General features: G+C 48.2%; 2 protein-coding genes across 5 annotated transcripts in view; one reads left to right on the top strand and one right to left on the bottom strand.

Annotated features, from left to right (window-relative positions):
• Usp42 (ubiquitin specific peptidase 42) overlaps positions 1 to 11,586 on the top strand; it is a 26,252-nt gene extending 14,666 nt beyond the window's left edge. For 2 of the 3 annotated variants that reach the window (XM_021162887.2, XM_021162888.2), the window contains exons 7-18: positions 173 to 243; positions 704 to 786; positions 1,565 to 1,676; positions 2,084 to 2,224; positions 2,346 to 2,446; positions 3,832 to 3,985; positions 4,432 to 5,139; positions 5,242 to 5,336; positions 5,851 to 7,329; positions 8,108 to 8,409; positions 9,940 to 9,978; positions 10,570 to 11,579. In XM_021162887.2, coding sequence (XP_021018546.1) covers positions 173 to 243; positions 704 to 786; positions 1,565 to 1,676; positions 2,084 to 2,224; positions 2,346 to 2,446; positions 3,832 to 3,985; positions 4,432 to 5,139; positions 5,242 to 5,336; positions 5,851 to 7,329; positions 8,108 to 8,409; positions 9,940 to 9,947 — 3,254 coding nt within the window. In that variant the 3' untranslated portion in view covers positions 9,948 to 9,978; positions 10,570 to 11,579. Of the gene's footprint in view, positions 1 to 172; positions 244 to 703; positions 787 to 1,564; positions 1,677 to 2,083; positions 2,225 to 2,345; positions 2,447 to 3,831; positions 3,986 to 4,431; positions 5,140 to 5,241; positions 5,337 to 5,850; positions 7,330 to 8,107; positions 8,410 to 9,939; positions 9,979 to 10,569 lie in introns of all 3 variants that reach the window. The other variant, XM_021162886.1, reaches the window with a different exon arrangement.
• Cyth3 (cytohesin 3) overlaps positions 11,571 to 14,012 on the bottom strand; it is a 58,810-nt gene continuing 56,368 nt past the window's right edge. For both annotated transcript variants that reach the window (XM_021163221.2, XM_029477181.1), the window contains exon 13: positions 11,571 to 14,012. In XM_021163221.2, the coding sequence (XP_021018880.1) occupies positions 13,940 to 14,012 (73 nt within the window). In that variant the 3' untranslated portion in view covers positions 11,571 to 13,939.

Below are 14,012 nucleotides of genomic sequence, written 5' to 3'. Positions count from 1 at the left end.
CGCCTGCCTCTGCCTCCCGAGTGCTGGGATTAAAGGCATGCGCCACCACGCCCGGCTCTTTTTTTTTTTTTTTTTCAAGTTCATTATTTTGAAGTATTTTCTGTTCTTTCAGTAGTTGGTAAGACAATGAGTAGATGACCTTACTCACTGTTGATATTTTCTTTTATTTCAGTTAAATGTTTAAATTGCAAGGGTGTTTCAGATACCTTTGATCCCTATCTGGACATAACATTGGAGATTAAGGTGAGCTCAGCATCCACCGTAGGGAAGTTACGCAGCCTGCTGTCACCTCGGACTTTTTATGCATTCTCGTCGCTGTCAAACTTAGATCTAAGGTTGTTCCTCTTAGAAACTTCAGCTCATTGAAGATTTTTTCACACTCTTTTTGTTGTTGCTTGGAGCTTTTGCTTTTCTGACTATAGATTCAGTTCTATGCTTACTATATAAAGAACATATTTCAGAGAAATGCAAAACTTGCCTCTCAGAGTTCATTCTTTAGTGCTGTGATCTATTCTGCTTCACAAGGAGATTGCTTGCTTTAAAAAAAATGTTTAATCTTCAATGTATACGTGTGTGCACGTTTCATCTGTCTATTGCTCTCAGCCTGTGGCAGTGTGCATGGGGACCTGATGTTTATGCAGTGTGCATGGGGACCTGATGTGGCAGTACGCATGGTGACCTGATGTTTATGCCCCTTTCCTAGGCTGCACAGAGTGTTACCAAGGCGTTAGAGCAGTTTGTGAAGCCAGAACAACTGGATGGAGAGAACTCCTACAAATGCAGCAAGTATGACTGGGTGGTGGGCTTCTTCCTGCTCGCCCGTGATGATCCACCTTAGAAACTGGCTCCGTTTTCACTGCTTTTTTTTTATTGATTTTTTTTCCTTGTTTTGTTTTGTTTTGTTTGTTTGTTTGTTTGTTTGTTTGGGTACTGGATGTTGGGTCCAGAGTCTCACATGTGATAGGCAAATGCTGTTAGCCACTTAATGTCATCATTTATCAAGTGCTTGTCATTTTAAAGGCAGGTCTTCTGTGTGGCCCAGCCTGGCTTTAGATCTTTGATTATTCTGAACTGCCAGCTTACATCTCCTGTTAGTGGTCAGTTCCCTCTGTAATTATTATTACTACTCTGTGTATATGTGTTACAGAGGATTGAACATGGGCCCTTGTGCATACTCAGCAAATGCTCCACTGCCGACCTCCAGGCCTCATGGAATTTTAATTTTATAATTGTGATTATTGGTCTAGTTTCCTTGTGTTAAAATACTTTTTAAAAATTTTATGTACATTGGTGATTTGACTGGATGTGTAAGTGTGTGTGTGTGTGTGTGTGTGTGTGTGTGTGAGAGAGAGAGATATCCTGGAACAGGAGTTGTGAGCTGCCACTTGGGTGCTGGGAATAGAACTCAGGTCTTCTGGAAGAGCTGCGAGTGCTCTTCACTGCTGAGCTACCTCTCCAGCCCTTGTTTTAAAATCTTAATGTAAGGTGTTTTAGAAAGTACAGACCAATACACTTGAGATGTTTCTACACTGAGTATCCTAACCCTTCCTTCTTGTGCTTTAAGGTGCAAAAAAATGGTTCCAGCTTCAAAGAGATTCACAATCCATAGGTCCTCTAATGTTCTTACCATCTCACTGAAGCGCTTCGCCAACTTCACCGGTGGAAAGATTGCTAAGGTATGTCCATGATTCCTGACTGTTCTCATCTCGGTACAGTGAGTTTTCCCCTTTTCTTCACAATTAATGAAGGGTAAAGTGGTGAAGACACACAGAAATGTGCAGGAGACACAGCACATGCTCAGGTCACTAAGACAGAAGAGCTATGAGTAATGTCTGGCGCTGTCACTGCTGCTGCATTTGGTGAACATTCACAGTGTGGACCCTTCCTTATTGATGGCAAATAAGATCAATGGGGGTTTCCTTCAGGTCCCTTCTGTTTCAGGCATTAGGTTTCTGGGGTCAACAGTTGTAGGTTCTGCAAGTCCCTTCCTCAAAGCCCTTCCTTAGGAGTTATGCCTGTAGCTGAAAATGTACCTGTGTCTTCAAAAATGGCAGAACTTTCTCTTTTTTCCATTTATCTTTAGGATGTGAAATATCCTGAGTACCTTGATATTCGGCCCTATATGTCTCAGCCCAATGGAGAGCCAATTATTTATGTTTTGTATGCTGTGCTGGTACACACTGGTTTTAACTGTCATGCTGGCCACTATTTTTGCTACATCAAGGTAAGCTGTTGGGTGACGACTAAGTCTGTTGTGGGGCAGCTCTGCATTCATGGGGTAAACAGTGGAGTGAGACTGAATGACATCACTTACCACCCCCACCCCACCCTCCATCTCTTTGCAGGCTAGCAATGGCCTCTGGTATCAGATGAATGACTCCATCGTGTCCACCAGTGATATCAGAGCAGTGCTTAACCAGCAAGCTTACGTCCTCTTTTATATCAGGTACTGCTGTGGAAACAGGTGGGCGGCAGCCAGGTCTTCTTCATCCGGACAGTTAGTTAAGCTGGGAGCTAATTTGTACAAACAACAAGTTAAACATGAGTTGCCATGCACCTGAGCACAGCAGGCCTTTCTGAGTGACAGGTGTAGAAGGCGGGAATGGCCCTGAGGAGTGGTCTAGGGACAGTGGAAGCCATGGGAATGGGTTCTCAGTGCCTGTGTGCTCTCAGCCAGTTGAGCACAGGCCTCCGGTCAGGCCCTGCCAGCGCCAGTGTCTGACCTGCTGCTGTAGATGCAAGCTCATAACTCAGCAGCGCTCTCTAGAGAAATGGGATGCCTGCCCCAGGCTGGCTTCTCTCTTTGTGAGGTACTTGGGTTAGAACCCAGGGCCTCTTCATGTGTAGTAGCCAAGACTTCTGTCAGGCCTGGCTGCGTCCCCACAAGGTATCCCAAATAGCTGAAAATTAAGGCTATCCCCAGATACTCACCCATGACAGAATGATCGTATCCACATGTTGAAATACTATGGCAATGTTAAGAGTGATTTGTTTGTTTGGGAAGTTGGGGGAGATAAGGGTCTGACTGGTATACAGGCTGACCTTGATTTCTTGATCTTTCTGCTAAGAATGATTTTGCATAAAGCCTTTTTAAAAATGTTCTGGGAAAGTGCTTGCTGTATATGGAAGGAAGGGAAACAAGTTGAAATATTAAATGCAGGTATTGAAAAGAGCAGCGGGCTGAAAGCCTATGGGAGAGTGTAAATGAGAAGGGGCTGGGGGCTTAGTGACAGCTCTCTGAGGAGCAGGTCTGCATAGTACAGGGTTTCCATAGCGCTATATACTTATCATTGAAAACCTAGACAGAAAAATAGCTTTTCAGATAACAACTATCAGGATATACAGTTAAAAAAATGAATTGAGAGCCAGGCATGGAGGCTCATCATTCTCAGGCAGGAGGATTGCCCCAAGTGTGAGGCAGCGGAAACTGCATGAGGGTTCCAAGCCATCCAGAGCTTTAGAATGAGACCTTCTCCAAAACATTAACAAAAAGACAGTAACTTAACAACATACAAAAAACCCAAACTGAAACATTTTGTTGTCTCATTGGGTGCTAGGTGTGGTGGCCCACAGCAACACTCAGAGGCAGAGGCATCTCTATATATTTGAAGCCTAGTTTACACACCCAGTTCCAGACTAGCCAGGGCCATGTAGTGTGTCCTAGGGGGAGGAGAGGGGGTGTCACTGAGTTGTGCAGCGCCTAATGCAGGTGCTGCGTGCAGCTCTGAGTTGTGCGGAGCTCCAGCTCCTGTGTCTGACAGGCTGAGTATTGTTGGCTTTGAGAGTAAAGGCCCTGCCCTTGTTACACAGCCATTTCATTCTGTATCCCAGGTCCCATGATGTGAAAAATGGAGGGGAGCCCGCTCATCCTGCCCACAGCCCCGGCCAGTCCTCTCCCCGCCCAGGAGTCAGTCAGCGGGCAGTCAACAGCAAGCAGGCGGCCCCAGGGTTTATTGGACCCCAGCTGCCTTCCCACGTGATGAAGGTAACACTCGAGAGTCAACATTACTCCCTTTCTGCTTGAATCCAAACCTGGCATCACTGTAGAAATTGCCTCATCTACAACTGAGCTTCTGGCTTGAGGGCACTGCAGCCCGTTATTACAGAGGCCTCAAGATGGGCGAGTGATCCAGTGGCCGCCTAAGGACTGTGTAGCAGGTCCCACTTACTGTGCACTCCCACACTTCTTACAGGCTAAATAGTTGGACTCGGGGAAGTGAAGCTCTTTCAGAAACATTTTGTTCATGCCTGAGGGGTCATCTTAGGAATGTGGCAGTGTAAAGGGGCTTGGGCTCATCAGTAGATGAGAGAATGGTAGGTATTTTATAGAGGTGAAGCTTGTTAGTCACCAAGACCAAAATGGGGAGGGTCCTAGCCATTGTGCGTCTTGTGTCCAGAGTGCTGACCCAGCTGTTCTCTTCCTCCTTCTAGAACACGCCACACTTGAATGGCACCACGCCAGTGAAAGACACGCCAAGTAGTTCTGTGTCAAGCCCTAACGGAAACACCAGCGTCAATAGGGCCAGTCCTGCTACTGCTTCGACTTCTGTGCAGAACTGGTCTGTTACCAGACCCTCAGTTATTCCAGATCACCCCAAGAAACAAAAAATCACCATCAGTATTCACAACAAGTTGCCTGCTCGCCAGGGTCAGGCACCACTGAATAACAGCCTCCATGGCCCTTGTCTGGAGGCTCCTAGTAAGGCGGCACCCTCCTCCACCATCACTAACCCTTCTGCAATACAGTCTACCTCGAACGTACCCACAACGTCGACTTCCCCCAGTGAGGCCTGTCCCAAGCCCATGGTAAATGGCAAGGCTAAAGTGGGCGCCAGTGTGCTCGTCCCCTATGGGGCCGAGTCCTCAGAAGAGTCTGATGAGGAGTCGAAAGGCCTGGCCAAGGAGAACGGTGTGGACATGATGGCCGGCACTCACTCCGATAGGCCAGAAGCTGCTGCAGATGAGGGTGCTGAGGCTTCCTCCCATGAGCTTCAAGAACCCGTCCTGCTAAATGGTGCTAATAGCGCAGACAGTGACTCACGAGAGAACAGCCTGGCATTTGACAGTGCCAGCTGCCAGGTCCAGCCCGAGCTACACACAGAAAACCTCTTTTCCAAACTTAATGGTCTTCCTGGAAAGGTGAGTGGGAGGGAGGATTCTCAGACCTCAGAGCTCCCATAGCTGGGGTTCAGTAGGCACGGAGCTGGCCACAGGAGCTCAGGTACCTTTGTTTCATTGTAGGTGACGCCTGCTCCTTTGCAGTGTGTTCCTGAAGACAGAATCCTTGAGACCTTCAAGCTTACCAACCAGGCAAAGGGTCCAGCGGGTGAAGAGAGGTAGGAGTCGTGCCACCGGTGTGCACCAACACGCCTAGTGTGTTAGTACTGAGGACACAACCCAGGGCTTTGTATGTGCTGGGTGAGCTCTGCCACCTGAGCCACAAGCCCCAGCCCGGGACATGTTCACACGGGGTCTCACCGTGTGGTGCAGGCTGGCCTCGAGCTTCCTGTGTAAGTCGGCCTTGCTTCAAGTTCTTGCCCAGTTTCTCAGATGCTGGGGTTACAAGTATGTGTAGCTACCATTCTCTTCTACACTTGGCTCCTCAGATGAGATAGATACTTACCTGAAAGTACGAGGTGTCTAGAACTACAGAGGTGTGAAAACAGAGTTAGTCTTGATACAAGTTTTATTTCTTACTGAATGAGGGACGAGAAAAACTTGGTTTCCAGGGATGATAGGCTTGGTGCTGGGTTTCATCAGATATGCTTAAGTTGCGAGTAGTTGAGTAGACCTGTCGGGTAGTCCTGTGTGGCAGGCAGCCTGTGACTTGGTTTCTTTGTCTTGCTGTAGTTGGACTACGACAGGGGGAAGCTCTCCAAAGGACCCTGTTTCACAGCCAGAGCCCATCAGTGATGAGCCCAGTCCCCTTGAGATACCGGAGGCTGTCACCAATGGGAGCACACAGACCCCTTCCACCACATCACCCCTGGAGCCCACCATCAGCTGTACCAAAGAAGACTCGTCCGTTGTTGTCTCAGCTGAACCTGTGGGGGGTTTGCCTTCCGTCTCTGCTCTTTGTAACAGCACCGGTACTACCTTGGGGGATACCCCAGTGCCCGAATCGTGTGACCCTGGAGACTTGACTGCCAACCCGAGCCAGCCAACCCAAGCAGTGAAAGGCGATACAGCTGAGAAGGCTCAGGACTCTGCCATGGCTGAAATGGTGGAGAGGCTGAGCCCTGCTCCCTCAGTACTCGCAGGTGACGGGTGTGAGCAGAAACTCTTACTTTACCTCAGCGCGGAGGGCTCAGAGGAAGCAGAAGACTCTTCCAGAAGCTCGGCGGTCTCTGCTGACATGATGCCCCCTAAGCCTGACAGGACCACCACCAGCTCCTGTGAAGGGGCTGCCGAGCAGGCTGCTGGGGACAGAGGCGATGGAGGCCATGTGGGACCCAAAGCTCAGGAGCCTTCCCCAGCCAAGGAAAAGATGAGCAGCCTCCGGAAGGTGGACCGAGGACACTATCGGAGTCGGAGAGAGCGCTCCTCCAGTGGGGAGCACGCGAGGGACAGCAGGCCCCGGCCGGAGGACCATCACCATAAGAAGCGGCACTGCTACAGCCGAGAGCGGCCCAAGCAGGACCGCCATCCTACTAATACATACTGCAATGGTGGCCAGCACTTGGGCCACGGGGACAGAGCCAGCCCTGAGCGCCGCTCCCTGAGCAGGTATAGCCACCACCACTCACGGATTAGGAGTGGCCTGGAGCAGGACTGGAGCCGGTACCACCATTTGGAAAACGAGCATGCTTGGGTCAGGGAGAGATTCTACCAGGACAAGCTGCGGTGGGACAAGTGCAGGTATTACCATGACAGGTACACACCCCTGTACACGGCCCGGGACGCCCGCGAATGGCGGCCTCTGCATGGCCGTGAGCATGAACGCCTTGTCCAGTCTGGACGGCCATACAAGGACAGCTACTGGGGCCGCAAGGGCTGGGAGCTGCAATCCCGGGGGAAGGAACGGCCTCACTTCAACAGCCCCCGAGAGGCCCCTAGCCTTGCTGTGCCCCTCGAGAGACATCTCCAAGAGAAGGCTGCACTGAGTGTGCAGGACAGCAGCCACAGTCTCCCTGAGCGCTTTCATGAACACGAAAGTGTCAAGTCGAGGAAGCGGAGGTATGAGACTCTAGAAAATCATGATGGCCGTCTAGAAAAGAAAGTCCACAAAAGCCTGGAGAAGGACGCGCTAGAGGAGCCAAGGGTGAAGAAGCACAAAAAGTCTAAAAAGAAAAAGAAGTCCAAAGATAAACACCGGGATCGAGAAAGCAGGTGAGGGCTGCTTGCGGGCTGGCCTGCTCTGTCCTGCCGGTAGGAGCCAGCAGTTTGTTTGTTTCACTTTTGAGTTTAGAGATTTCATTAGTTTACATCTCTACATTTTCACACAGCTTTGAAGTTGTTGGTCCCTAACAGTTCTTCCAGGCCTATCACATGTCATCGTACCTTGTAACTGTCGCAGTTTCTTCTCTGCCTGTTTGCCTGCTTAGAGTGAGCTTAAGACACACCATTTATTTCTTTGGCTTTTGTCTCCTTTTTAGGCCACCATTTCTCGTTTTGAAGTCTAAATGTTTTTTGTATCTTTTTGAGGCCTGCGCTGGCCTCAAACTTAGATCTTGCTGCCTCAGTGTCCCCAGTGCTGGGGTTACAGACTGTGGCAAAGCACCTGATTGGTTTTATGTAACTTAGGAGCTTAACTGTTGGCGATTGTCTTAATGGATGCCTGATTGGTAAGCATGAGTGTGATTCCTGGATTTTTTAGCTAATAACACTTAGCACTAAACTAGTTGAAGACTGCCAGAGTCTTTGTGACCAGCTACAGACCACAGATGCCTTTTGTCCTCTGCTTGAACACTTGGCAGACATGGCAGGGCAAAGCTATGCTGGGGAAAGTGGTGGTGGACTTGAAGACTGTGCTTAAAACTGGTTTCCATGGAAGGAAACCACACATGAGCAGGAGGCATTTGCCCACTGTTGGTAAGCAGTGTTCCGGGGACAGGGAGCTCAGATGGCGGTTTTTCTCAGTGCTAACCTCGGGCTGCTTCTTCTGCAGGCACCAGCAGGAATCTGATTTTTCAGGAGCGTACTCTGATGCTGACCTCCATAGACACCGGAAGAAAAAGAAGAAAAAGAAAAGGCATTCCAGGAAGTCGGAGGACTTTATAAAGGGTGTTGAGATGCGTTTACCGAAGCTCTCCAGCTATGAGGCCGGCGGCCATTTCCGGAGAACAGAGGGCAGCTTTCTCCTGGCTGATGGTCTGCCTGTGGAAGACAGTGGCCCTTTCCGGGAGAAAACGAAGCATTTAAGGATGGAAAGCCGGCCTGACAGATGCCGTCTGTCGGAGTATGGCCAGGGTAAGGGAAGCAAGGACACAGCTCTGAGTAAAGTACTTTGGGAAAGGTGATAAACACAGAAACATAAGAGGCACAGAAGGGCCAGGCAGTGGTGGCGCACGCCTTTAATCCCAGCACTTGGGAGGCAGAGGCAGGTGGATTTCGAAGTTCGAGGCCAGCCTGGTCTACAGAGTGAGTTTCAGGACAGTCGGGCTACACAGAGGAACCCTGTCTTAAAAAAAAACAACAAAAATCAAACACACAGACAAAAAGGCACAGGAGGATATGAGAGTGGACTCGATGCCCAAAAACAAGACCTGCCTGTGAGCAGAGGTGTGCTTTAATCTCTGGCTGGGAGTGTCTAGCTCTGTGGAGGGCCTAAGTTGCATAGAGCTAGGCTCAGCACAACCTGTATACTCAGATCCCTGGAACTTGGAGCGTCTGTGAGTGTCACACAGTAGAACTTGGGCTATTAAAGCATTCTGTGCCCATGTATGTCTTTATGTGCACATCTCTGTGTGTGTTGTACTAATTTCTGAACCCCTAAATGCACTCGTGTACCCCAGCTCCTAAGCCATAAATCAATAGGGTGATCTCTAGAGGTGTAGCTGCAGTGTGGGGCTCTGGTATCCTTCAGGCTGCTGGTTTCTGGGGTGGTTCTTGCTGGTCTCTGAGTAGGTCTGTACACTATACTCTGTATACAGCAGCCCCTGTGCCTTGAGCTTCCTATGTAGTCCAGGCTAGCCCAGCACTCAGTTTTATGTTAGCATCCTGAGTGCTAGGATTACAGTCCAGTGCCAGTGTGCTTGGCTGCTTTCTCTCTGTGAACATTCATTCCCTCTGGACAGGAGCATTGGGCTTGTGGAAACTGCATGGGCTGTGAACATCAGTGGGGCTAGTGCAAAGGCTGGCAACCTGCAGCCAGTCTAGCCTGGAGTTAGGAATGGCTCTCAACAGTTCAAAGTGCAGAAGACTGGCGTGTGTTCACGGGAGCACCGAGGTGGGAGGGTCAGGGTCAGTGCACCGTGGAAGCCCAGGTGCTATGTGTTAGCTCTGAGACATAGCCTGTCCACTGAAACGTTTCTCATCACCTGGCCCTTGATATAAAAAGCTTGACAATTCTGCCTCAGACACCCAAAGATCATGGTCACAAATAAAGGACATGTGTGTCACTACAGAGATGTGGGCATCTTGGTGGCCCCGAGTGGAACCTTCTGCTTCTTGGCAGTCCGTCCATACACTGCATCTGGTTCTGCAGCTAAACACCGCTGCTCTGGGTCTGACACCAGCCCTTCCTCCAGCTCTTTGACTCTCAGATCATTGCTTCAGCCTGAAAGGATGGTTAGCCATGCGAGAATGTGCAGCTCTGTGCTGGGGCTGAGACCTGGTCCCGTGTGGCTCTTGACCCTTCTGTGCCCGTGCTTTGTGGCACTGCCAGCTCATGCTGCTATACGAGTGATTTTTCAGCAGCTGATAATGAGCTGTAGGAATTGATTATAGTTAAGTCTGCAGGTACACACCCATAATAAAGATGTTTCCTTTGCCTTCTAGGTGACTAAAAAGCCTTGGCCTTATAACAACAAAATTACGGTAAGCAATTGTCCCCGTTTTGGTCATTTGTGGAAGTGCTGAGTGGATATAGGTGGGTTTCCTGGTGAAAAGCAGGGGTGGTGAAGGGGAGGGTCCTGGCGTGTCTGTGCCTCTAGGACACAGTCACTAGCTAGCATCCAGATGTGGAAATTGTGCTAAGAAATGGAGTTAAGTATCTGAGAGCCAAACAAGGGTCAGGGTATATCCTGGTTCCTAATGCTGGTGTTGTGTTGTGTGGCCCTGAGACACAGGAACTCAGAGCCCGAACTCTGTGATGGAGGACAGGTCTAGTCAGCAAAGGCTTTAAATTTAAAATGAGCTGCTGCTCTCGCAGCTCAGCTTCAGCTCATTCACAGGCTTCCTCCGTGTCATGGAGACAAAGCCTCTGGGCCTCTCCTCTCTGAGGTCCAAGTGATTTGCAGCTGTGGGGCCCAGCAGGTGGCGCTGCCCTGGCATCCCAGGGTTCTCTACTGCAGTTCCGGAAGGTAGAGAGGCCATTTCAGGAACTTCTCAAAAGCCTTGGGGACACATCCAGAGAGTGAGAGACCAACCTCTGTTCAGCTAATGCCTGCTGCACCTCTTATCTTTCAGATTCAACATTTTGATCAGAAGCCATCCCCAACCCAGCTTAAATTATAAACATAGAGAATAACTTTGTCCGAACTGCGTGGTGCTTCTTTAGTAAATACTGTACAGAGTTTACCATGGACAACTGTTTCTTTTTCTTTTTTTTTTTTTTTTTTCAGTTTTTACCTTTTCTTAATTGCCCTTATTCCAAACGGATACTTTCTACACTGCTGAACATTGTAAATTACCGTGTACATAAAATCACACTGACAATAATGCCCTGGAATAGACCATCTCAAATGCTGCTTAACCACAGACTCAGGTTGACTACTTGTATCTCATGTAATGTTCCTCCACGCTAGACACCTGGTGCACGGCCAGCTGGGAACCATGGACTTCAAAAGGACAAGCGACAGTGCGTCTATTTAAATTAAAGACTTATTTAAAGACCCAAGCTCTCAGCGAGACCTTCGAGGGCTTCCTCTGCAATGTCTGACACTAGAAACTAATTTGCTTCACATTTTAGTTGTATTCAAGATTTGAAGATGTATTTTATAGACAAGTTCTGTTTTTGAACTTTGTGGAACTATTCCAATCAATTTACCAGTTATGATGAGTATTTGCATTATGAATGTATAATCCAGACATTATTTGTAAAGCCTACAGTATGTTTTTTTTACCTAACACTTTTTATACTGTGTCTCGTCTCGACAATATGATATTGAAGTCTGAGTCGTCAGCTTGATCCCTTCAAGTTTCTAGTTACAGACAAAAATCATACTGTGATTTTATTTTTAATATGGATATGCTATAAAACTGTGACACTTATAATTCACTGGTCCTGCATCAGGAGATGGGAGTGGGGAGAAGACTGTATTTAATACAGTGTGTATCTGAATAATCTGTATGGTTTATACAGTTTGTGTTGTTCAGAGATGTCTAAAGTTGATCTTTGTTTTTTTAAGATTAAAAAAGCACTTGCCCCACTGTATATATACGGCATGTAAGATTTATATAGTATATAAATGGCAGCAAATTAAACAACCGTCTCAGTTTTACTCTGTTCTCCACAAGCTCATAGCCATGTCTGTTTTAAAGAATTGAGTCTTAGGCAGTTTTGGTTTTAGCAGTATGTTTTTATTTAGGGAACACAGTATTTGCAATAGTTCTGACAGCCATAAGGCCCTCCATTTTACTAGCTGTTTGCTTTGCAATAAAATAGCCAGAAATTCTGATATCAACATTAATAGGATATTTCTTCATGCAGGTTGTAGGAGTATGTACATTGTATAACACTGAAGAAATTAATACATATGTACATTATTTACATAGTAACTATTTATTGTAAATAGAAATGTTTTCTAAGATAAAAAGAAATCACAACATGGTTTCTGGTCTGTAACGACCTAACTTGTCAGCAAAGCACACCTGTAGCTCTGAACTCAGAATGACAGGAAGCACAGTAAGTCACATCCCCAGACGGTTCCGTTACACTGCAGTACCACATCAAGTCTTCTGAAACCCAGAAATGATGCCCAGGGCCCAGCAGGACAGGGAACTGTCTTTGGCCAGAGTAGGGCTTTAATGCTTCACTGACGAGTGCAGACAAAGGGTGAAGGGCAGGAGTGCCTGAGCCTTTACAAGCTCTGGGAGTGGCAGATGCCCTTGGGGTTAACACTGTCACAACATAACCTGAGTTAAGTGACTCCATGTGGATACTCCAAGAGCCAGTAACTTAGGATTCTTAGCACCAACAGCCATCAGGCAAGGTCCCCTCAAAGATGACTATGGCATCAAAGACAACATTAGGTAGCCTCATGCTTAACGTCCTGACCTCAATATCCCACAGAGCTCTGTTGCCCAGGGCCTCACCTGGGTTGAACATCCGACCGGCTCACCATGGTCCTGATTGAAGAAATGCTGCCAGTTCCCACCTCCCTACAGGTGCCCCACCAGCAGTAAATTCAGGTCTGGGGTGGGGAATAGGGGATAGGGATCATGGAAGACTGGAAGCCAGGCTGCATACACACCAGCCAGGCAGCTCAAATGCAAGGGTTTCAGATTTGAGGTATCAGTAAAAGCAAAGCCTAGAAGCTTGGGAATAAACCAAAAAGTGATCAGTCTGGTGCACGAGCAAGGGAGCTCTGGCCTGCACATCCCTCTGTGCCATCTTAGATGGCAGCTACCACCAAGGTCAGGCAAAAAGCCTTAAGACAGCTCACTGAAAGTCTCCTGTAAGGGCATTTGGTTGGCGGTTTTCAAGGGCTCTCAGAACACAAGCTCCAGGTGGGTGTGCAGGGAAGACCATTTTCCAAATAAGCCAAGAGTGGGCCCTCTCATCTTACCCAGTCTCAGCCCAAGCACATATGCCCTGAAGGCATGCGCCTTAGGGGTCTGGATGTCACAGGTGTCCCTCAGTGCCATCCTCAGTTTTTCCCCTCCTCAAAAGGCTGTCAAATGTTGGAAAACATGGCACTAACAGAGAACAGGTGGATTACTTCTGGCTGCTTCTGCTTGCTTACTACATCAAACTATGTGTCAGCACTTAACCAAGTTTGAAACAGCAAGCAACAACAAAAGTACCAAAGTCCTGAGCCATGTGCAGTCGGACCACATGAAACTGTCCTGCATGAAGGTCAGACAGGAGGAGGCTCTGCACATAAGTGGCCTGTTTTCCAGAGAAGGAACTCCATCTGCAGGCCTTGGCACTGGCAGGATAAATACCCCGGCCATAGCTGTACCTTACTGATTCATCTTAGAGAAGCATGTGAGGGGCACACTGGTCTCCACGCTCACCCCAATGCCTCTTCACTCAGCCGACACTGTCAGGATGACTGCGCCCCAGCTGCTCTGGCCCCAAGTGCATGGGGGCTGCATATATAGACTGTTTTCAGTGCACAGTATATACTTGTGTCCAGGAGTTAAATTTATAGCTGCCATTCTAAAAATACTACTGTTAGAAATTAAGTATCTTTCATTATAATTTTCAGAATATAAAAAGGCATATAAAAGCTATAATCCTATATATCTGAGAAAAATTCTGAATAAAAAAGTGGTAGGTTTTCCTTTCCCATTTTGATATAAAACAGCGACTTCTAGAACATCTAGTGTTGCCCCAAAGAGCAGGTGTGGCATGGTGTGGATGAGGCTCTGGCTCCAGAACAGGAGTCCCATGTGGGCTGTGCAGATCTGGAGGCTGTATCACCAGGTGCTGTTGTGGACAAGGGTCCCCAAAGGTTAATGCCAGGATGGTGGCAGGAAGGAGACACTCACAGCTGACCAATGTCCCAGAGCACAAGCTTGAGGGCTCAGGCCTTGGCTTGCTGTTCTGGAGGACCCATGGGCAGCACGTCGCCCCTGGTCCTGCTGCTGGAGTCTGGATCCTGACATGTACCTATTTCTTATTGGCAATCCTCCTCTTCCTGGTGGCCAACATGTCATAGAACGGGTCCCTACTGATGCTCGCT

The sequence above is a fragment of the Mus caroli genome, chromosome 5 (genome assembly GCF_900094665.2).
Source record: "Mus caroli chromosome 5, CAROLI_EIJ_v1.1, whole genome shotgun sequence".
Lineage (NCBI taxonomy): Eukaryota > Metazoa > Chordata > Mammalia > Rodentia > Muridae > Mus > Mus caroli.
This window is presented reverse-complemented; position numbering and strand designations above follow the sequence as displayed.